The 22,717-nt window shown below is 33.1% G+C and overlaps 2 protein-coding genes and 1 pseudogene across 2 annotated transcripts; 1 reads left to right on the top strand and 2 right to left on the bottom strand.

The window, feature by feature from the left end:
• Positions 1-503: 503 nt before the first annotated feature.
• LOC142537951 (non-specific lipid-transfer protein 1-like) lies at positions 504-1,434 on the bottom strand. Its single transcript, XM_075643405.1, has 2 exons — positions 1,034-1,434; positions 504-662 (listed from the first exon to the last, which is right to left on the bottom strand). The coding sequence occupies exons 1-2, from the start codon at positions 1,384-1,386 to the stop codon at positions 605-607; spliced, it is 411 nt and encodes a 136-aa protein (XP_075499520.1). The 5' UTR covers positions 1,387-1,434; the 3' UTR covers positions 504-604.
• A 9,767-nt stretch (positions 1,435-11,201) lies between these two features.
• LOC142532789 (EH domain-containing protein 1-like) lies at positions 11,202-15,494 on the top strand. Its single transcript, XM_075639251.1, is given in 18 exon segments — positions 11,202-11,321; positions 11,416-11,495; positions 11,947-12,015; positions 12,136-12,193; positions 12,482-12,537; positions 12,621-12,663; positions 12,745-12,806; positions 13,102-13,141; positions 13,144-13,220; positions 13,318-13,420; positions 13,521-13,570; positions 13,649-13,777; positions 13,862-14,117; positions 14,215-14,287; positions 14,574-14,700; positions 14,816-14,959; positions 15,126-15,149; positions 15,152-15,494. Coding segments are annotated over 18 exon segments (1,638 nt in total). The 5' UTR covers positions 11,202-11,236; the 3' UTR covers positions 15,314-15,494.
• Positions 15,495-19,604: 4,110 nt separating this feature from the next.
• LOC142537950 (uncharacterized) lies at positions 19,605-20,482 on the bottom strand (annotated as a pseudogene).
• Positions 20,483-22,717: the final 2,235 nt, after the last annotated feature.

Here is a 22,717-nt window from a genome sequence, read left to right as displayed (position 1 = left end):
CATCTGATAATAGTCCATTGTAATATCTGCATAATTGTTCTTCTTCTGGTGTGAGCTTTGTAAGAACCGATGTCCCACCAATGATCGTTGACATTTGTGTATAATATCAAATCATCTTCATCTTGATAAATACATATTTTTGAAATATTTTTAAAAATCTTTTTCAATTGGCCCTCAGTGCATTCTTCGGTCCATATGAATTTTATATCTTTCTTCAATAATAGACCGAACATTTTTCTGTGTTTGCTAGATTGTTGATGAACTTTCAAGCAAATTTTTAACAAATTTTAAGAAAATTTGGAGTTGTATCTTGTGTTCGAGTCTTGTTGGATTTTTAACATCGAATACTTTTTAAAGTTTACTCATTATCGTAAATTTTATCGAGATAAAATCTCGTCATCAACAAATTGGTGTGAATTTTTTTTTTTCCCAGAATAAAATCATTACCACCTATTGAAATAGGTTTAATTTATTTTAGGTAAAGTCTATTTTTCATTTATTTATATGGTTATGCATATATAGTGAATGTTGTTGGAGTATCCAAGAAATTTCATTACATGCATGCAAGCCCCTCCTGATTTTATTCTACTTTAATTTGGCCTCGTTAATGCCGCAGCATGCTTTGCGTTTCCCTCTGGTTGCGACCATACACGGATTCGACCCTACAAGAAAGGCAAAAACAATATAAATAAGCAGGTACATACCTAAACAATTCATCATGAATTTGCTTCTCTCTGTGTTTTTTAAAATTTCTTACGACATTTAAAAATACTCTTGACTTTCATAATAATTTTTTTAAAACATTTTCAAATTTTACTGTAATAATTTCTATACAAAAGTAAGTAGTGTACGTGTCGATGATCATGTGCAAGAAGGGAGCGATAATCCAAATAACGATTTAATATAATCTAAACGAAATATAGAATTTTTAAAATAAATAAATAAAATTTTAAAACTTCTTCTTAGTGACAGGCATGCATGCATGCATGTGTAAAATTAAGGAGCCAGAGACAGATCTCTTTTTGGTACGTACTTGCTGCAGTCAACATCGTAGCTAATAGGAAAAGGAACAGTTATCTTGCAAAGAACGGGAATGGCCGCCGCTCTGTCAGGTAAAACCCCCATCGCAGCCGCCGCCTGTTTAAGGCATTCGCACAAGCTTTGCAACTCCGGCTTCGTCTTAACCATCTGATTCAGCGAGTCCGCTCCCTGGCAGCACGGAACCGTCACGTTGATTGCCATGCCCACGAGATAATCCATGCATGGTCCCAGCGTTGCGACAGCGGTGGTGCACGGGACCGCACCGGCATGGCTTGCCCACATTGCTGAAATCATGAGTATTCCCATGGCCCATAATTTGGAGCCGGAGACCACATTTGTAGGCATGGTTTCCTAGTTAAGTTATTAAATAAATTACGTTAGAATCTGAAATGCGTATTTATACAGCTTTGAGAGATTAAACTGTGGGCTGAAAATACATCCGAAGCCAAAGTCGTTTCCGTTTCAACTTTTCGGACATGGATACCGAGAATGGGTTAGCTTTAATGAATGTATTTGTCGGGAAATATCAATTGGGCTGACGTAGTTCAACTGAAGTCTGAATTCAGTCTCTACTTTACTATAATTGGTATTAGATTTTTCAAAATGACAAATTCGATGTTTGAAAATAAAACAAAACATATATATTCGTTCCATTAATCTATATGCTAACATAACTGCAAAATTACAATTTTTGTTTCTTGAAATTTATAATTTTTCTAGTTTTGGTCGTTGTCGGTTATTTCACGGCTTTAGTTTACTAATTTGCGTCATTTTTTTTATCATAGTGCTAATTAGGTGATCTTTGTGTGTGATCTGAATGGACATATTGCACTTTTAGATGTGGTTATGTTTTTAAACACGGCTAGATTATCATCAGCAATAACTGCAAGAAATGCCAAAATAAACTTAAAAAAAACATCAGCAACAAGTTAAACAACAACACTAGCAAAATAAGATGACCAAGACACCCGAAGCTTGTGGCGACTACCATCAAAATATTGTCAGAATTTTTCTCAAAATCATGTTTCCACATGTATATAAACATGATAAATAATATGCGGAAACGAATCGAGTGTTACCGGCCATTGAATAATTTGAAAATTTTCAGATTTCCTCCGATTGATGTATGCTAAGCACTCAACACTCTCTGTAGATTGCGTATATTTTTTTTATGATGTGTGTGCTTAGGGACCTCAATCACGGTATTTATAGGCATTTCTCATATCATCGATGAGTTTATCGGGAGCCCGAGAGTCAAAAGAAGAAGCCCATGTGTGACTCAACTTTCTAAAGTTGAGGCGGTGCATGTATTGTTTTTCAAAATTGTAAGTTATGGTCGTCGCCATTTCCTACACGTTTTTCCTTCTTTCTTATATTTATATTTTTTGTCAGCAAAAGAAATAAAATGGAAAAAAATACTAAATATCTCCAGAATTCGTAATACTGCAACGAAGGGATGGGAAGCGGCGGCACAAAAAGAGGAGAATAATATTTGATTTTTTTAGAGAGGGAATGGGAATTTCAAGTGAAGGAAGAGAGAGTGCACGGATGGAGATTAAATCAAAGCAAAAATTATAAATGTGGGGAATTAGAAATGAGAGGCGCGAGAAAAATGGTTAATTATTATTTATTTTATTAAATAATATGAATATAAAGAATGATAATGCTAAATTCTTTAATATTTGACCAAATAATTAGTAAAATAATTGTTATATCAGTTTTTGGTGCCGAGGGGAAGCTCGAAGATTTTTAATTTATTTGAAAGCTCTCAGGTTCGAAATTATAATTAAATAAATTATATATTGTAGCAATAAATGAAATAAATATTTATAATTTATAAGTAAAAAATAAGCATATAAAGTAATAATAATAATAAGTGTAGATAGTTAAAGATTTAAAAATAATTGAATATAAATTGTTTACGAAATTAATTTTAGGGATAGAGTAAATCAATTGAATCGAAGAATTTTAAAAGCTTATAAACTAGTGGAAAAATAACCAAATGGATAATTCACATTCACAAAAACAAAATGAATAAGTTTAAGGAGTTTATTGTTTTTATACTGTTATGGATTTTTGGTGAAATACTTTAAAACATATATCATCAATTTTAAATGATATTAGTCATCAGGCACACACATTGTGTGCATATAAAACTTTTATTTTTTTGGATAAAATTACATACTATTTTTTAAGGGACTATATACTTTTATTAATTTTAATATGGTGAAATATTTAGTCGGTTATTCACTTTTCTCCAATAAAATTTATTTTGAAAATGAGGCAGATAATTTCAAAACGTTGAAGAAACAAATGTTATGAATTATTAAAAAAATGGAGAAGTTAGTTTGTGACATTAACGTGTGTTTGGATGCTACAATCAAAATGTGACGCTTGAATTGTTGTGGGGGTTTAAAAGGTTTGTGTTGCACCGTTACTACAAATTATAGCTTTTGGTAGATTTACCAATATTCAGTCCTAAATTTAGGTTTTGGTAAAGTCGAAAGCGCTCGATCCTATAATTGATATAAGAGTCGAGAATCGCAGAAAGTTAAACTATGGAATCACGTAAAGCTGATTTCAGGAATCACCTTGCAGCGTCCGCTTCAGACAATAACATTTTGCTGTATTTTTGCAAATCCGCTCCGTGTTACAATATTTTTTAAATTTTTTATTTTTTCTAATTAATAAAAAAACCCTAAAAACAATAGATTTGAAATAATTCTTCAAATTGATCAATCATTTCACCTTACAACATGAATCAATGGTAGATTTAGTTAAAACATTAGATCGTGATAGATGACTCGTCAATTTTCTGAAACGGCGTTGTTAAATATAATTTTTTCACTAGGATTTTAGAGTTATATCTCCAAGTATATATATTTTTGAAAAATGGTTAATGAAAGGATGTGGGAGCTGTCTCACGTTGAGAAATGTGTCAAATAAAGTATTCTTTATTAGCTCCGATTTGAGTTAAGTTTTGGGCCTCAAGGGGTACCAGAAGTTTTTAGAAGGGAGAAGACACTAATAAGCTGGGTCTCGGTGAAACACGCGCGCGAGGTCGACCGGCATGGTTCGGTGCGCTTTGGTCTCTTGACCATATTAATCTTTTTGGATAATTTTTATTTGAAAAACAATTTTTATTTTCAAAACAGTCCAATGTCTGCACCTTCCAGTCAGTGCTCCAGTCGCATCTCGTGTGACTGCCTCCTGGCTCAACCGTGCGTCCCTTCGCACATAAACGTGCGTCCCTTGACTTATCACAGAAGGGTGCATCCCTTGACTTTTCACAGAAGGGTGTGTCCTCTGGATTATGTAACTCACTTTTTAAATAATCCGCTGCAGGCATTCATCATATACTTTTGCATACTCATTTCGTTGTATCATTTTCTCATCCGAAACTTGAAATTTCAAGCATATCGTTGTTCATTGCCATCCCGAAATTGTAGTGCTGCATTTCTGGATTTGAGTTGTTGTATCTTAGGGACGATTATCATATCATATAGAACATACATACGAGCAATTTCGTCTTGCAGACAAAGAAATTTTCTTACCTCAGCTCGTACCACTCTCTGTCTCGAAGATCAAGAAAAACACAACTAAAAATCGCAAGACGAATTTTTGTTTCTTATTGATCTTCATTCTGCCGATATGTCGACTGGATCATTCACTCCCGTACCTACTTCCCCTGCTGCTCCCGCTCACGGTGAAAAGCTTCCAAATTTTTCTGGTGCCGACTTCAAACGTCGGTAGTAGAAAATGTTATTCTATCTGACCACATTGAGTTCGTCTTGTTTTCTGACAGAGTCCCCTCCTGTCATCTCCGAAGGCGATACAGACTCGCAACGAAGGACTGTTGTTGATGCATGGAACCATAGTGACTTCCTATGCCGCAACTATATTCTGAACGGACTTGACGACATGCTTTACAGTGTCTACTGCTCTGTGAAGACAGCCAAGGAGTTGTGAGACTCATTGGAGAAAAAGTACAAGACATAAGATGCATGAGTCAAGAAGTTTGTTTTGTTGTTAGTAGATTTCTGGACTTCAAAATGGTGGACACCAAATCTGTAATAAGCTGGTACAAGAAATTCAAATTATTATTCATGACTTATCGGCAGAGGAGATGGAAATTAATGAACCATTCCAAGTGGAGGCTATTATTGAGAAATTGTCATCAATGTGGAAAGACTTCAAAAACTATCTTAAGCACAAACACAAGGAGATAAAACTTGAAGATCTGATTATGAGGCTTTGAATTGAGGAAGACAGCCGAAAACTCTGAAGCCAAAACATACGAAAGGGCAATGGAGGCCGAGGTCAAGGCCAATCTGACATAATATTGCACCAGTCACAAGAAAAAGCGCCCTCTAAATGAGAAGAAGCGAGGGCAGACCAAGAAGTTCAAAGGAAGTTGCTACAAGTGTGGCAAACCAAATCTTATGACCAAAGATTGTCGTCTTCCGAAGAAAGACAACAAATATCATAAACCAAATCAAGCCAACGTCATCGAGGAAAGATATGTACCAATAGACCTATCGGAACTTGATCTATCCGCAGTTATGTTCGAAGCCAATTTGGTGGATAATCCAAGGGAATGGTGGGTAGATACCAGCTCTACTAGCCACATCTGTGCTGACAAATATATGTTCTCATCCTACACTTCTGTAAGTGAAAGGAAATTGTTTATGGGAAACTCTATGACTTCTGAAGTCACATGGATTGGCAAAGTGGTACTGAAGATGACTTCCGGGAAAGAGATATCGTTGAGGAATGTACTGCATGTGCCAGACATCGAAAGAGCTTATTTTCTGGATCCTTGTTGAGTAAGGCCGACTTTAGGCTTGTGTTTGAATCAGACAAGTTTATTCTAACTAAAAATGGTGTATTTGTAGGCAAATGGTACCAAGATAATAGTCTCTTTAAAATGAATGCAATGAATGTTATCCGCCACGAGGCAAAGAATAAAGTTAATGATCACGTTTACTTGTTTGAAAGTTCTAATTTATGACATGAAAAATTAGGACATGTTAACTTCAACACCTTACGTAGACTTGCAAATCTAAATATACTACCTGCATTTAAAATAAATCCACGAGATAAGTGTGAGATTTGTCTTGAAGCAAAGATGTCTAAAACTTCATTCTATTATGTGACAAGAAGTACTAAGCCACTTGAATTGATTCACACTAACGTATGTGATTTAAAACTTGTGCAAACTCGAGGCGGGAAAAAGTACTGCATAACGTTCACTGATGATTGCTCAAGGTTTGTTACGTCTATCTATTGAAAAGCAAGGATGAAGCTTTTAGAAGCTTTCAAAAATTATAAAAAATGAGGTCGAGAATCAACTGAGTACAAAAATCAAAATGATTCGAGGTGATCGAGGTGGAGAGTATGTCACTCCATTTGAAGAATTTTGTACTAACTCTGGCATAATTCATCAAACTACAGCGCCATACTCACCTCAATCCAATGGAGTTGCAAAACGTAAAAATCATACTCTTAAGGAGATGATCAACGCGTTATTGATAAATTCTGGCTTACCTCAAAATCTGTGGAGTGGAAGCAATCTTATCTGCAAACCACATTCTTAATAAAATACTACACAAAGGGATAGATGAAACTCCATATGAATTATGGAAGGATCGAAACCATCTTACAAATACCTAAAAGTGTGGGAGTGATTGGCTAAAGTAGAAATACATAAGCTAAAATAAGTTAAAATTGGACCCAAAACAGTGAACTGCATTTTTATTGGATATGTGCATAATAGTAGTGCATATCGCTTCTTAGTGCACAAGTCAGTCATTTATGATATTAATGAAGGAACAATCATAGAATCAAAAAATGCAATATTTTTTAAAGCAACTTTCCTTGTAAGGAAAGGAAAGAAGGTTCTAACAAATGATCGTATGAATCTACAATTGATTCCATCGAAATCAATGATGAACCAAGATATATTAAGAGTTAAAAAGTACTTTGGTCCTGATTTTCTGACTTACATGTTAGATGATGAACCAAGAATTATTCGAGAAGCTTTATGCAATCCAGAAGCATCTTTCTGGAAAGATGCAATAAAAGATGAAATAGATTCCATTATGTATAATCATACTTGAGAGTTGACTGATCTCCTTCCGGGTTGTAAGCCTTTTGGATGCAAGTGGATCCTTAAAAGGAAATATAAAGAAGATGGATCTATAGATAAATATAAAGCTCGATTGGTAGCTAAAAGTTTTAAACAAAAAGAAGGATATGATTTCTTTGACACATATTCTCCAGTCACTAGGATTACATCCATTCGTGTTCTCATAGCCATTACTACTTTGCATAATCTTGAGATTCATCAAATGGATGTAAAAACAGCCTTCTTGAATGGCGAATTGGAAGAAGAAATGTATATAGAGCAACCCGTGAACCTGGACAAGAAAAGAAGGTATGTAAACTTGTCAAGTCACTATACGGTCTCAAACAAACACCTAAACAATATCACGAAAAATTTGACACTAAGATAAAGTCAAATGGTTTCAAAATCAATTAATGTGACAAATGTGTCTATATTAAAGGTATTGCAACCGCTTATATAATTGTCTACCTTTATGTAGAACGACATATTGATTATGAGAAGTAATCACGAGTTGATTATGCATACAAAGAAAATGTTAAAAAAACATTTTGATATGAAAGACTTGGGGTTATGTGATATTATATTAGGGATTAAAATCTCTAGAACACCTGATGTAATTATTTTATCACAAACTCACTATATTGAAAAGGTACTTGAAAGATTTAGTGTGTTAAACAGTCTTCCTACTAGAACAACTATAGATTTAGGCGTTCATTTAGCAAAGAATCGAGAAGAACCTATCTCACAACTTGAATATGCAAGGACAATGATAGTCTAATGTTCTTGACTAACTGTACCCGTTCAGACCTTGCATATATAATGAATAAGTTAAGTAGGTTCATAAGTAATCCAAATAAAGATCATTGGAAAGCCTTAACAAGAGTGCTTGGATATTTAAAATATACATTTAACTATGTTTTGATATATACAAAATATTTTGCAGTTTTAGAAGGATACTGTGATCCCAATTGGATATCTGACACAAAAGACTCCAAGTCCACTAGCGGATATATATTCACAATAGGTGAAGGAGCAATGTCATGGAAATCTTCTAAGCAAACATGTATAGCTCGATCCACAAGAGTGCTTGTGATATTATTATTCATTGTGATAGTAAATCGGCAATAGGAAGAGCACATGCAAGTATATACAATGGTAAGTCTCGACACATTCGATAGAGACATAATATCATAAGACCGTTGATATCGAACGGGGTTATTTCTGTTGAATATGTGAAATGAAAGGAAAACCTAGCGGATCCATTTACTAAAAGAATAAACAGAGATCAAATGTACAATTTGTTAAGAGGAATATGCTTAAAACTCACAAAATAAAATATTTGTAGCGGTAACCCAAACTTGTGAATTGGAGATGCTAAGACCTTGGTTAAATAGGAAAACTAAGTTATAAATATTAGTTTGAGTATTTGGAATCAGTTAAGGCTCATTCCTATAAAAATCCAAGTAGAAAAAACCTGCAACATGTGGTGAGATGAAGTTTTCTTTTAATGATTCATATATCTAAGAGTTAGGGTAAACATGATACTCTAGATAGGAGATCACCTATATTAGTGAGAAGTAATGTCCGCTTCAATGAAAAATACTTATGAATCTAAGATATAATCCACGGCTAAAATGGACACAATATGAGAACATAATATGTTAGAATTATTGTCATGTAAGTACTATTGACTTGGTTTACATAAACGATTGGCTAGTTCAAGACATTATGTCATTAGACAACTAATAAATCCGGTAGTATATTACTAAAGAAGGTTCCAAGTAAAAAAACTACTTATCCTGAGACAATAATAATTCATAAGAGCTTTTTAGTGAATATACATACATGCATTAATTTCATTCATGTGAGAGATTGTTGGATAAATGGTGAGTGGTGAATGAAAGGATGTGGGAACTGTCCCACATTGGGAAATGTGCCAAATAAAGTTTGCCTTATTAGCTCCAAGTTTTAGCTAAATGTTTGTGCCCCAAAGGGTACCAAAAGTTCTTAGAAAGGAAAGACGCTAATAGGCTGAGTCTCGGTGAAACACACACAGGCATGCTCGTGGTGCCGGCCCGGTTCAATGCGGTGTGGTCTCTTGACCATATTAATATTTTTGGAAAAAGTTTTTTTGAAAAATAGTTTTTATGTTCGAAAGAGTCCAATGTCTGCACCCTTCAGTGCTCCAGTCACATCTCGTGTGACTGCCTTCTGGTGCAACCACGCGTCTCTTCGCACATAACCGCGCGTCCCATGACTTATCACAGAAGGGTGCGTCCCTTGACTTATCACAGAAAGGTGTGTCCCCTGGCTTTTGTAACTCACTCTTTAAATAGTCATCTGCAGGCATTCATCAGATACTTTTGCATACTCATTTCGTTACATCCTTTTCTCATTCGAAACTTGAAAGTTCAAGCATATTGTTGTTCGCTGCCATCCAGAAATTTTTGTGCTACATTTTTAGATTTGAGTTGTTGTATTTGGGGACGATTGTCATATCATATAACACATACATACAGACAAATTCGTCTTGCAGACAAAGAAATTTTCTTGTATCAACTCGTACTACTCTGTGTTTCGAAGATCAACAAAAACACAACATATTTAAGAGACTCACTTAATTAGAATTAATGATTGCTAGAGATAAAAAAAATGGTAAATAGTATTTTTTTAAAAATAAAAATAAAATAACACGATCTAATTTTATTTTTGGAAATTAATTTTATGAAAATGAAACAAGACAACATAACATAAGTCAAGAGTCTAACTCAGCTTTTGTTAATCACAAACTTTTAAATTTATCTTTTCAAATTCAATTTCAAATTTCAAATAGAATTCATTTTGAAAATTTTGATTTATCATTATCAATAATTGACAACTTTCTTTTCTACGTGATTATCAATAATTTAATGACTCGATTTTATATGTTTGTGAAAAATTTAAAAAACATAAAAAACTCTATAAAAATATTAATAAACTAATACATTTTTTATTTTTCAAAAATCAAATACAGTATGTCCTATGCTATAAAAGCTCGAACACATTTACATAAGAAACTAAAAACATGATTTTGCTATTTCAAAAAAAAAAAAAAAGCATGATTTTGCTTTTTTGATTTTTGACGGAGGATGGTGTTTCATTAGCTCGATAAATGTTAGAAAGCGACTTATGAAGAAACTGTAAGATATTTAAGAGAGAAAACCGGAGAGGATAAAAGCAGGTACAAAATTGAATTCCCCCTTCCCCAACTTTTCAAATTCTTCCTTACAAAGTCACTAATCCTCGTCACTTAGGGCACCCACATTTGGGTGTTAATAACACCCATTAATTTTCGCCCACCAATGTGGGCGCAAGAATTAATAATCTTGTCTGACATAGCAGCCAAGAAATTCATCAGAATGAACGGCGTTATTTCGAAATTTGCGACGGTTTTTCGTAAACCATCGCAACTTTGCGACGGTTTTTCGTAAACCGTCGCAAAGTGAAAAGCGTCTGTTTTTTTTAAAAAAAAGTCGCTATTTGCGACGGTTTTTTAACACCCGTCGCTATGTGCGACGGTTTTTGAAAAACCGTCGCTAATTATCACCAACGGCTATTTTCAAACGGCAAAATTATGCACCAACGGCTATATTCGATTATCGTAATTCGTTTTCTTTGTATTTTGTGTTTTTTTCAAAGAGATTGTGTTGAATAATATTTTAAATAAAAGAGTCCAACTTTTTTTTCATTTCTTAATAATATTTTAATGAATATTGGAATTAAGTTATTTTTAAAATAATAATACTATTTATTTTTAGTAATATTTGTTGTAAAATTTTAAAAATATTAGAAAGATATTAAATATTAAAAATGAAAAAATGAGTAAGTGGACAGTGAGACTCATAAATAATGAAAGTTGAAATTAAATGAATGTGAGTTGTGTGTTAATAATGGGGAAGTGTTAATGTAATGAATATGTGGCTCGCGGACCCCATCATTTTTGATGAGATGGAGAGTTATTAACATGGATTAATTTCGACGGATGCGGATGCCGTTGTCCACACGTTTAAATTCACTGAGAAGTGAGAAATGGAAATCCCACTACTCACGATGAACTCGTATTCCAAGGAGTCTCAGAAAATGTATCGAACTTGGTTCAACATCGCCGATTCTGGTTCTTTTCTTACCTATATTTTAACACTTTTTTACAATCATTTGAAGTGTTTTCCCAGTATCTCATCGATTGATCGATTCTTTTATGCTTTTAGATGGCGATGGCCGTTTGACAGGTAAGGACGCGATTGCCTTTTTCGCTATGTCCAATTTATCAAAGCCTGAACTTAAGCGGGTATTAACACCAGAATGTACACTCATTTTTTCAATTTTTTCCCTAAGCAAATCTTTTATTTCATGGTTTTGCTTTGATTGAAGAGGTTGCGATCCAGACTCCCACTGGATAAATGCAAGGAGAGTGTGCGGCCCATTTTATTGCTCATATTTAATTTTGGTAGATTTTGGTCTTTAAGAAACTGGTAAAAATATATTTAGATGACTCGAACTCCAAGTTTTGGATGGTTTTGTGTCATCATTTACTTGTTGGAGGATTGAAGCAGGAAAGCATGCTCAACTCAATGATATACTCGATGTTTGTTTTTAACTTGGGACAAATACTTTCTGATGTTGTGGTTTTTTATGGGCGAATAATTTTTCTTTGATTGATTCAGCTCAAGTATGAGTTATTCATACATAGTTTTTCCTCTAAAATTCGCCTATAATTTGATTCGTACCTGCTGTAAAAGGTTTGGGCAATTGCTGATTCAAAAAGACAAGGATTTCTAGGATTGGAGGAGTTCATCACTGCAATGCAGGTTCTTATTCTACATTAAAAAGGTTAAAAATTAGAAGGACTTGATGCATAAGAGATTGTTGTATTCATGTTTGCTCTTTTTTCTCTCTTTGCTTCCTTTTGCCTTTGCTTCCTATTTCAGCTCCTATCTCTGGCACAAGAAGGACATGAACTGACTTCAGATCTCCTGAAGAACACATGCAAGTGAATAAATTCGATACCTTTTCTCGTCCTTTACACACAAACTACTTAGGCTAGCAAGGGTTTTTTACTCTCTGTAGTCTGATTTTGAAGTATTTTTCTTCTGTATAACATAATTATACTTTTGTTTGATGCAAAACTACAATTTTAGAAAAATAAATCATATTTTACAGTGACACCTAAGAAACAGTGTTTATATTGGCAACAAGGTGCTTTATCCCATTATCTCAGTTGTGCTTTACGTGTTCATAATCGTTTAACTCAAATTGAATCTTTTGTTCTTGAAGATCATCTCGAAACACTGAGTCCTCCATCTATGGAAGGTTTGGATACCTTTGTCGAAGTAAGTAGTTTTCAATCTTTGTATCGTTTATCATATACAATATTATGATCTACTGAGGTCTCAGCCTTGCATTTCTCACCCAGAAGGGTGGAGTTCCAATATCAAATGGCCATTCTGAAATTAATGGTAAGTAAAATATTTTATTGTCTGATATAAAACTTGATTCTTATGGAGCTTTTGATGAGATTGTCATTAAAAACAATGCAGGAAGTACTCATCCGCAGACAACTTCTGCTAAGAGTTTTTTTAGCAAGAAGTCTAGAAACAAGGTACTACTATCATTAGTTTCACTCAAGTGTTAGTTGAAAACTTTGATTAAAACAATTAGGTGAATTTCTGCTTAATAGAGGACAATGCTAATTTCACTTGACATAATATTAAGTGATTCCTACTAGTAAATGTGAACCATTACATTGAAAACATGGAAGCCACCATTATGTTGAAGACAATGTGTTGTCAACTGATATAAATTTCTAAGATAATTCAGCCTGTTGTTTAGATTTAGTTTTATATATATTTTTATTGTCTGAGTGTCTGACTCATTATTTTTAATATTTTTGCCAGAGCATCACCTCATTTGAAGCCATTACTTCGGTTGTCGATGGTTGAAGATGTTATACAATGAAAAGTTGAAGCCACTTGAAGCCACTTATCGATTTAATGATTTGGTATCTCCTGCCTTGGTGGGTGGATTTAAGATGGCATTCTTGTGTATAGAAGAACATAAATTTTTATTTACATGGGCATGTAATTACTTATAAATATTTTCTTTACTAACAGACGAGTAGTGATTTTGATGCCAAACCAATGGTTATGCTTTTGGGCCAGTACTCAACTGGAAAAACCACATTTATAAAACACTTGCTCCAATGTAACTATCCAGGTTAGCTAGGTTCTGACCATTTAGAATATTTAAATAACTTTATAGTTCATGTCGATGTTATTCTCTAGCTTGTGACATGTTCTTCTTTTTTCCCTTTCAGGTGCTCATATTGGACCTGAGCCAACCACCGATAGATTCATTGTTGTCATGGTACTAGAAGTTAGATGAGACTTGTTTTGTTTTTGAGTATTTAAGTTTTTCATTGGTTATATGTTTTCATGTTGTCAGTCTGGGCCAGATGAACGGAACATTCCTGGTAATAGCGTTGCTGTTCACGCTGACATGCCGTTTACTGGTTTGACAAGTTTTGGTGGATCTTTTTTGTCAAAATTCGAGTGTTCTCAAATGCCACATCCCGTAAGTTATGATTTTAGAGGTGTTTAGTGCATTATAGGTTGCAACGTTAAGCTTTTGACAATTTAGTGCAATTTTTACCTGCAGTTGCTTGAACACATCACACTTGTCGACACTCCTGGGGTTCTATCTGGTGAAAAACAACGGACCCAAAGGAGCTATGATTTTACAGGCGTAGTATCATGGTTTGCAGCAAAATGCGATCTAATTCTTCTTTTGTTTGACCCTCATAAACTCGACATAAGCGATGAATTCAAGCGGGTAATTTCATCGTTACGTGGACATGATGACAAGATACGTGTTGTATTGAATAAAGCAGATCAAGTTGACACTCAACAGGTTAGTATAACAGAGTTCTCAATTTATGTAGATATTCACGTGGTACAGTTCTTGTATAATAAGGATACTGACTTATCATCCCACATGTCACAGTTGATGAGAAGTTTATGGAGCACTAATGTGGTCACTTGGGAAAGTTTTGAACACTCCAGAGGTAGCGCGTGTCTATATAGGGTAGGATTCTCATCTCTTACACTTGGAGTTTACATTTGAATGAGAGACCGGACAGTCTGCACCAAATGTGGTTGTTGACACTGAAACTTCATTGCCCTTCTTTTAAAGAATTCATAATAATTTCCTTGTAAACTTCTCTAATCTTCATGAGCATGAGTGCGTTCTTATTCTTAATTATTAGTTTTGCCATTTTTCCCAGTGTTAACTTTACCTCATCTATGTCTGAAACATATTGTACTTGGTTAATCATGGGTTGATGTCAATGATATTTCCTGTGATATACAAGGTCATTTGACCAAAAGCCTGTGAATGAAGCTGCCGTTGGACCAGTGGGGAAGGAACTATTTGAAAAAGAGCAGGATGACCTCCTCCAAGATTTGATAGACATCCCCAAAAGGGCTTGTGATCGCCGGGTAATGACTAAAGCAAACTTTACATAAACGAAAAATGTTACATTTGCTGCCTACATATCATTATCAGCATGATTCATTTTCTCGAAATTGGAAACTAATTCAACTTCATTTCCAGATCAATGAATTTGTCAAACGCGCTAGAGCCGTCAAGATCCATGCCTACATAATCAGTCAGCTCAAGAAGGAAATGCCTGCTTTAATGGGCAAAGAAAAAACTCAGAAGAAGCTTATTGCTAATCTAGATAACCTATTTGCAAAGGTAAATCGCCGAATACATGACCTTGCTCTTCTCCAGTAAGAGAGAAAGATGTGGGTCTCTCTTGAAACTTGTATGCTTTTCACTACATGTTAGTTCACCCTTTGAAACAAGGTAATAAAACACAAACTCAATGTTCATGACAATGACTGGAATATCCCTGACACAGGTCCAGCGAGAATTTCATCTTCCTGAGGGGGGGACTTTCCTGATGTGGACCAGTTTAGGGAGTCCTTGGCTCGTTATAACATGGATGAATTCCAGAAACTGAAGCCAAAAATGATTCAGACTGTTGACGATATGCTTGGCTATGACATCCCAGAATTATTGAAAAATTTAAGGAACCTGAATTGTTGAAAATGGCAACCCCTTCAAGAAGTTTTGAAGCCGGATTTGTTTAATATGGTGGTTATATATTTGAGTTCCAAGTCTTTAAAAATTTCATCACTGTTCCAAAATATTTGATTTGGTGCCTGTTCTAGACAATATCGATCCAAACATATTCAGTCTACAAGTTTTGCACTCGTATCTGGAAATCAAATCAACCTTTACATGGACACGAATGATTTAATTATTGATATCAAATTCATAACTAGGGGAAAATGAAGTTTTTGGCGTTTTCATTTGTTCTTTTATGAACTATATTAGTCTATAGTTACTAAGTCAAAAATAGGAAAATTGAATCTTAGCATCGGACCCTTGTGCATTGACTTGAGACGAAATTATTGCGTAGCCACCCAACAGCTCCACAACGACATTAACAATGTTTTAATTAAATTAATTCCACTGCAACTAATATTTTGACAATGCTTTTAAGAAGTTAGTTGCGTATAATTAACTAAGTTGTGCGCCTAATATCATTAGATTATGCATTGGCCTAAGGCTTAACCATGATTTCCTTATGGAATTTGCCTAACTCTCTCCAAATTAACTTTCATGCTCAGCTTCTCTCCCCATTACTGCCATATTGTTCGTAAGATATCGAATTCAAGACTCGATCGTAACAAACAATGTTCTTAGCAAAAAAAAAAAAAAAGGGAAAATGATAGAAGGAGTACCAGTCAGAAACAAGACAACAAAGGTAATCGAATTTCGTGGAAAGAACCCGTCAAGTTCGCAGGTTGTAATAATCCGAAGTAATCACTCAAATTTTGACTTAATCCACTAGTATTTATATTCAAAGTCAAATTTAATATTTTTGAATTGAATTTAAACAATCGGCTTGTTACGTACCTAACTCTCTCTCTCACACACACGAGCTAGTAATAGTATACCTTCTATTAAATCTTCGTAATTTTTAATTTGTATAGGATTCACTTCATATACAAATACACATATATTGAATTGATTCACATAAATTTTATTCTTTCATATGCAAAATAAATGTTGAAGAAACTTTGATTTGACAAGGCTTTAATCTAAAATAACAAGGATGCCAATTTTTTTAAATTCTAATCTTTTTGAATTTATAATTAAAAAAAAGTAAGAACAATTGAATTTCGATTCAATATATTTATTTTATTTAATTAATTTTAAATTGTGCAATCATATAAATATATACCAGGCATATCGTAAACTTTGATATGTTTTTATTTGGATAACTTTTTTGAAACAATTTGACACCGATTTTTAATTTTAGTTTTCTATGTATGTCTCTTGTTATTAAATATTTTTACTTTAAAAATACCTACATCAATTATTTAAATTTATTATGATACGTGGTATGTTCTTCAATTTAATCGAACCATATTAAATATCAATATAATATTGTTTGATGCAAAAAAAAAAAAAAAAAAAAAAATTGAACATAAACATGACATAGAATAAAAAAATGTATTTAGTTTTGAATTAAAGTGATATTATTATTATTTTATTTTTTGAAATTTCATTTTTTAGGCATATTCATTTATTCTTATAAATATAAATAATTCAATGATAAAAAATGAAATTATGTATTTATAAGAACAATGAACAAGCAATAAACACCACTCCGGACGATAATAATACAAAGTCAAAAAATGGTACCCTTCATTTAAAGACCCTACTTCCATGGAAAGGCATGAATCATTGTGAAAACAGCGTTTTAAAAAAAGCTTAATTAAGTCTTTTACTTAAACTTGCTTAAAACGTTTTATTTCGCTCAAAAGGGCACTAACATAGGTGTACTATATTAAGTGTAATTAGTGAGACTTTTTTAAAAGAATAAAATTGATTTTAATGAAAAATAGGAAACACAAATTAATAATTTTATTAGTAAATGATGCTAGAATGTATAATTGTTTTTTTTTAAGCGATGTACAATCGTATTTAATAACGTTTAATTATGACTTTTTTAAAAGCAAGATTTACGAACAAGAAGAAAAGAATTAATGAAACATAAATTAGGAAATTTACTAACAAATAATGTTAATAATGCACAAACTTGGATAATTAAGTAAAATGGTGATAAACATGTGTAGATATTGACACTTTACCACCTGCAAGTTAAAGGATATTAATGCTAATGTTTTATAGTCTGATTAAATCGAGTTTGCATTTGATAACACGAAAGATAAAATGAATCATAGAATATATTGAATTAGAATCTAACATAAACTAATGTATTACACTTAAATTTATTTTATTTAGGTATTATTTATTTCATTTATTTGTTTAAGATAATTAAAATTACAATTTAAATTAAATATTTTTCACGCTTAATATCGTATTAATATCGTTTAATATTAAAAAATTTGAAGCTTCGATCTCACCCTTCAACGTGATTCACACTTTTTAAAACTTTGGTAAAAACTATATTTGAAGTTAGGAATGACAATGGATCGGTTTCTACATAAAATCCGCATCATTCAGGGCAGTGCTAGGCCCCATTCATACGAGTAACGTGACGGGTCTAGAAGCAAGTCTGAGATACATAAGGTCATCTACAATATTTAGACCAAAATGTTGTTTTAACACTATTTTGGTGCAAAAACTTACTCGAATGAAGGCTGTGCTAGCGCAACCTCCACCAGCCTCTACGCCAAATTGGCGCAGAGGAGGCATTTTTTTAAAAAAAAAATCATTTTTGTTTTAATTATTATAAATATGTATTATTTTTATTATTTAATTTTAAATATAAATATTATTTAAATAATAATAAAATATTTTTTTTATTATTTTAATAATGAGATATCTAAACATAAAAACTAAAAATGATAATTATTTATTTTTTAAATATTTATTTATTGATTAATGTTAATTATTAATAATTAACGAATAAATTGATTTAATTATTTATAAATAATATAATTTAATACAAAGATGTTCACTTAGCACTACAAAATACTTTAGTTGATCATTTGTGGGATGAATATAGTCATTCAAATATTAGAAATTGTATTCTTACTATATTTGAAGTTGTATCTGTATTATATTTGAATTTGTATTCATATTTTTCAATTTAAATAATTTTCGTTTATTAGGTCATATTATATATAATTTAATTTTTATTATATAATTTAATTATAAACTTCAACAAAAAGAATATTTAGAGGTGTAAGATTTGAAGTAAATGAGTTGGAGATTGACGTAGTATTTGGTGCAGCAATCACACTATTTTAATATAAAATTTACATCAATTTTTGGTTGAACTTCCCATTATATATATCACTAATAATATTTTTGTAATTTATATTATATTTATTTATAATGATTGCCCTAATCCTTAACCTTAATTCAAAATAGTTTCGTCTCTTGTTAATTATTTATTTTAATGTTATGGTTTAATTAATTTTAATAAATTTATTGATTTTTGAACTTTTTATTGTGTATTTATTAGTATTAAAATACGTTTGATGTTTAACGAGTTTGCAGATCCAACCCAGACCCAAACTCGCCAAGTTTTGGTCGGGGCAGATCATATCTGGGTCGAGTCCAATTTTTACTCAGAAAGTCGGTTCTCGAATTGGCCAAACTCATTCCAGAACCGTTTTCTTGTCATCAAATCTATGATCTTTATAAGATCGTAAAAAATTTGAAAGCTATACCACATTTCATCGATGACAAACTCTGTTAGATCACATATAAAATACATCAATCACGAGTGGACTAATGTTCTTCATATCTCAACACCAATAATTTTAAATGATGTGATATCTCACAATTTAACGAAATTTATACAATACATCAATCACGAGTGGAGTAATGCTTTTCACATCTCGCTAAAATTTCAAGAGTAACCAAAAAACACATCTCTCACGTATGACTGACTGACTGACTGACTGACTGACAGACAGACAAGATAATCACAATCGTAATGACCAAAATCAGGAATCATTATAATCCGACATGCCTTTCCTTACAAGTATTATACCTGTACAATATTATTCACTAAATTTTTTTTTTACCAGATTTTCATCCACAAATGTATGCCAAAGTCAACCTCCACGGCTATAATCAAGAAAATGGATAAGCGGACAAAAGGGAGAAGGATGACAGTAGAAAAGATAAGAGGGGAGAAAACTAGGAGCACAAAAATGACGGCTTTGTTTGGGCATACCAGAAAGATAAAAGCAAGGAGTTATCAATACTTCCAAATTTAAACAGGGGTTGCTATATACGGAAATGTACAATTTGCAAATGGAAATTCCCAAACAGATGAAAAGGAAACTGAATAAGAAACAAACTAATATTAAACATATTAAGCAAAGGATTTAACAGAGGATTTTTTTATATAAAAACTAACTCATAATTTACATCATGATTGCTCAAGGATGTAGAATTTCTTGCAATGTATAAGCAAAATCAACCTTTTGTCCCTTTAATTCATATCTTTTATCCCCAAGTTCCCCAAATCCTGTCTCCAAGAAAACTCATAAACCTCCTGATTGACCCTTTCTCCGCCACTCCTTCCTCGTTCTTATCTTCCTCGCCGCCGGTGGCGGTATCATTCTCGGCAGCTGAGTTCGAATATGGAAAGTTAATATCTTGATTGGTCAAACCCGGCTCAGACTTATCGGACTCCATGTAATTCAAGATTAATAATATCTCTTTTGATGCTTTTACCCTTCCTTCTCTCCTTCTTGTTCTTCTCCTTTTTCTTCTCGCTCAGAAGGCTATCTTCAAAAGCATCGATTATCTCGTGTATTAGCTGACGATTGGGCGACGAATCCCATTTCACCCAGTAACTCGTGTAGCACCGGAAACAGTAGCAATTGAAGTGGGGAGGGTGGTCTGCGGCCGCACCCTTGGAACATCCGGATGCGGAGGGGGTTTTCTTGGAAAAGTTAGCGGAGGAGCAAGAGATGAGGTACGCCAGAACTTCTCTTTCCGTCAAGAGATAAAGCAGCGGTCAAAGTCAATATCACCGCCGGCAAAAACGAGAGCACCTGGTCGGATACCGCCGGCGGCGTTGGATGCACGGTGCCTCGTCTGCACTGTTTCTTCATAGCTTAGTTTTAGAGAGAGAAACAGAGTTGTTTGCTTTTAGTCTTTTAGGTTTACCAAATAGCTTTTTGAACCAAATCTCGATGGCTTGAGCATAGAAATTGGTGACGTGCTGGCTAATTTTCCGGTGCTTCCCATTGACCTCAGAGTATTTCTATTGTGATACACTCTCACGAATTTTTGTCAGTAAAACGGATCAACTCTATCGATATTCAATAAAAAATAAAAAATTAGCATAAAAAGTAATACTTTTCATGAATGACCCAAATAAGAGATCTGTCTCCCAAAATACTACCCGTGATATCGTTTCACACAAGTTTTTGCTTAGACATGATTAGCAAATAAAATCGCCTCTTCATCGAAAAACAACACAATTTAAATTAGCAACTAAAAAATTTTATTCGATAATTTTCATAATATACATGAATTAAAATTAAAGGTTAAATATTTGAAAATATTATTTAAAATAGAATAATAACATTAAATATTATTTCCACTTGTTTTAAAATAACTTTCACAAAAATCAAAGTGTAAGGTAAATTCTAAATGTATTTTATTTTATTATATTTTACATGATAGCTTCAAATTTAAGACAATTTTAGATAAGATGTACAAACAGACATAGATTCCACTAATTGATTGTTGACGTAAGGATTTCAGTAATCAATAAATCCATAATTTAGTCCTAATATGTTTTAGTCATAGAATAGATAATATTTAATCAATTAACATAAATTCAATTATCTCTACCAACATGTTCTCGTACAATTTTGTCACACAAAGTTTACTCAATGTTATTTACTTAGTTAGCGTGATTTACAGGCTATCATCGAAAAATAATGATTTCGAGTTCTCATGTCATTAAAAAATTCACAATTAATTTTGAGAGATTTATAATCAAAATATTTGAAATTTATTTTTTTGTATAATAAAATTTACTTTTAGATAATAAAATATATTTTTTTGTATGAGAAAATTTACTTTTAGATTACATTCATTATATCATTTCAAATATACACACACATATATATACACACATATATATATATATATGAAAAAGTATAAAACTTATTATGGCGGGCGTATCAAAAACGAATAATATGGGAGTCCTATTCGTTGTCTGGTTGTTCCTTTCGTGGCAACAAAAGTTCTACAAATTTCTATGTGGGCTTCGGAATTACTGTCATGAAGGCTGGAAATGTGTTCCGGGCCCAAATATCTGTTTTTTAGGCCCAACACAGTACCCCAATCTTTTTTGCTTTATAATTGAATATTTCATAGATTTTCTTGTAAATAAAGGTGCAAATAGAAATTTGAAAAATTGGATCGCGTGTTTATAACTGGCCAATTAGCCAACAACATTATAAATAATATTTTCTATATATTTTATATATTTGATTAAAGTATTTCTCAAGTTGTATACTTTTTGAAAAGGCTAATTCTCCACACATCTTTTTTTTTTCCCCTTTCAATACACATTATATATTGGAATAAGTCTCTTGTGAAACGATCTCACGAATCTTTATCTATGAGACCGGTCAACACTACCGATATTCACAATAAAAAGTAATATTTTTTCAATGATGACCCAAATAAGAGATCTGTCTCACTAAATATGACCTGTGAGACCGTCTAACACAAGTTTTTGCCTATATATTGAGCAAGTATATCCGATTACGTGAAATCTAAGCATATCAACTTTACAATATTTCAATATTTCGAGTTCATATAGCAAAGAATGAAAAAGACCGGGCTCAAGTTAGCTAGCTCTCAGCCACATAGGTAGCCTTTCTAATTGCATGTACAATTTTGCCGCTCGACTCCGTTTCAACAAGTGCTAGCAAAGAAAACATTAGGAAGTGATCTTGAGTATTATTATTATTATTTTTTTGAATAGAAATATTTCCATAACTCAAATAACCGTCAAGTCTCGGGTTACAATATTAATGAGCCACGACGGAAGAAAGCCGTCGGTCCATTCAAATAACAAAGAAAATACTAGAGCTCCTTGAGCTAGAGCATGAGCGACGTTGTTAGTCGTACGCCTCATATGTTGTATCGAAAGGAATGACTCATCCTCAAGCATCGCTCTAACTTCGGCAGCCACTCCGCCGCTGTGGCTTAGATCGAAATTCTTTTCCCTCACCACCTTAACCGCTACCAGAAAGTCGGAAAATATGCACACATTGTCCAGCCCAAGCCCCAAGCAGAAGTCCATTCCCATCCTTATAGCTAGAAGTTCTGCACAAACCACACTTCCAGGAAACCGAATCGACAAGCTTTCGCCCCATGGACTCTCCCCTGCGCATCCCTCACCACCATCCCCACACTATATTT

The sequence above is a fragment of the Primulina tabacum genome, chromosome 2 (genome assembly GCF_025594145.1).
Source record: "Primulina tabacum isolate GXHZ01 chromosome 2, ASM2559414v2, whole genome shotgun sequence".
Classification (NCBI taxonomy): domain Eukaryota; kingdom Viridiplantae; phylum Streptophyta; class Magnoliopsida; order Lamiales; family Gesneriaceae; genus Primulina; species Primulina tabacum.
The sequence above is the reverse complement of the archived record's forward strand: the minus strand, read 5'-3'. Positions and strand labels throughout refer to the sequence as shown.

What these genes read in the sequence shown, in the direction of transcription:
- LOC142537951 (XM_075643405.1), bottom strand. Translation starts at nt 1,386, where the DNA reads ATGCCTACAAATGTGGTCTCCGGCTCCAAATTATGGGCCATGGGAATA. An exon ending in TACGATGTTGACTGCAGCAA is followed by an intron (nt 663 to 1,033) that starts GTACGTACCAAA and finishes CCTTTCTTGTAG; the next exon opens with GGTCGAATCCGTGTATGGTC.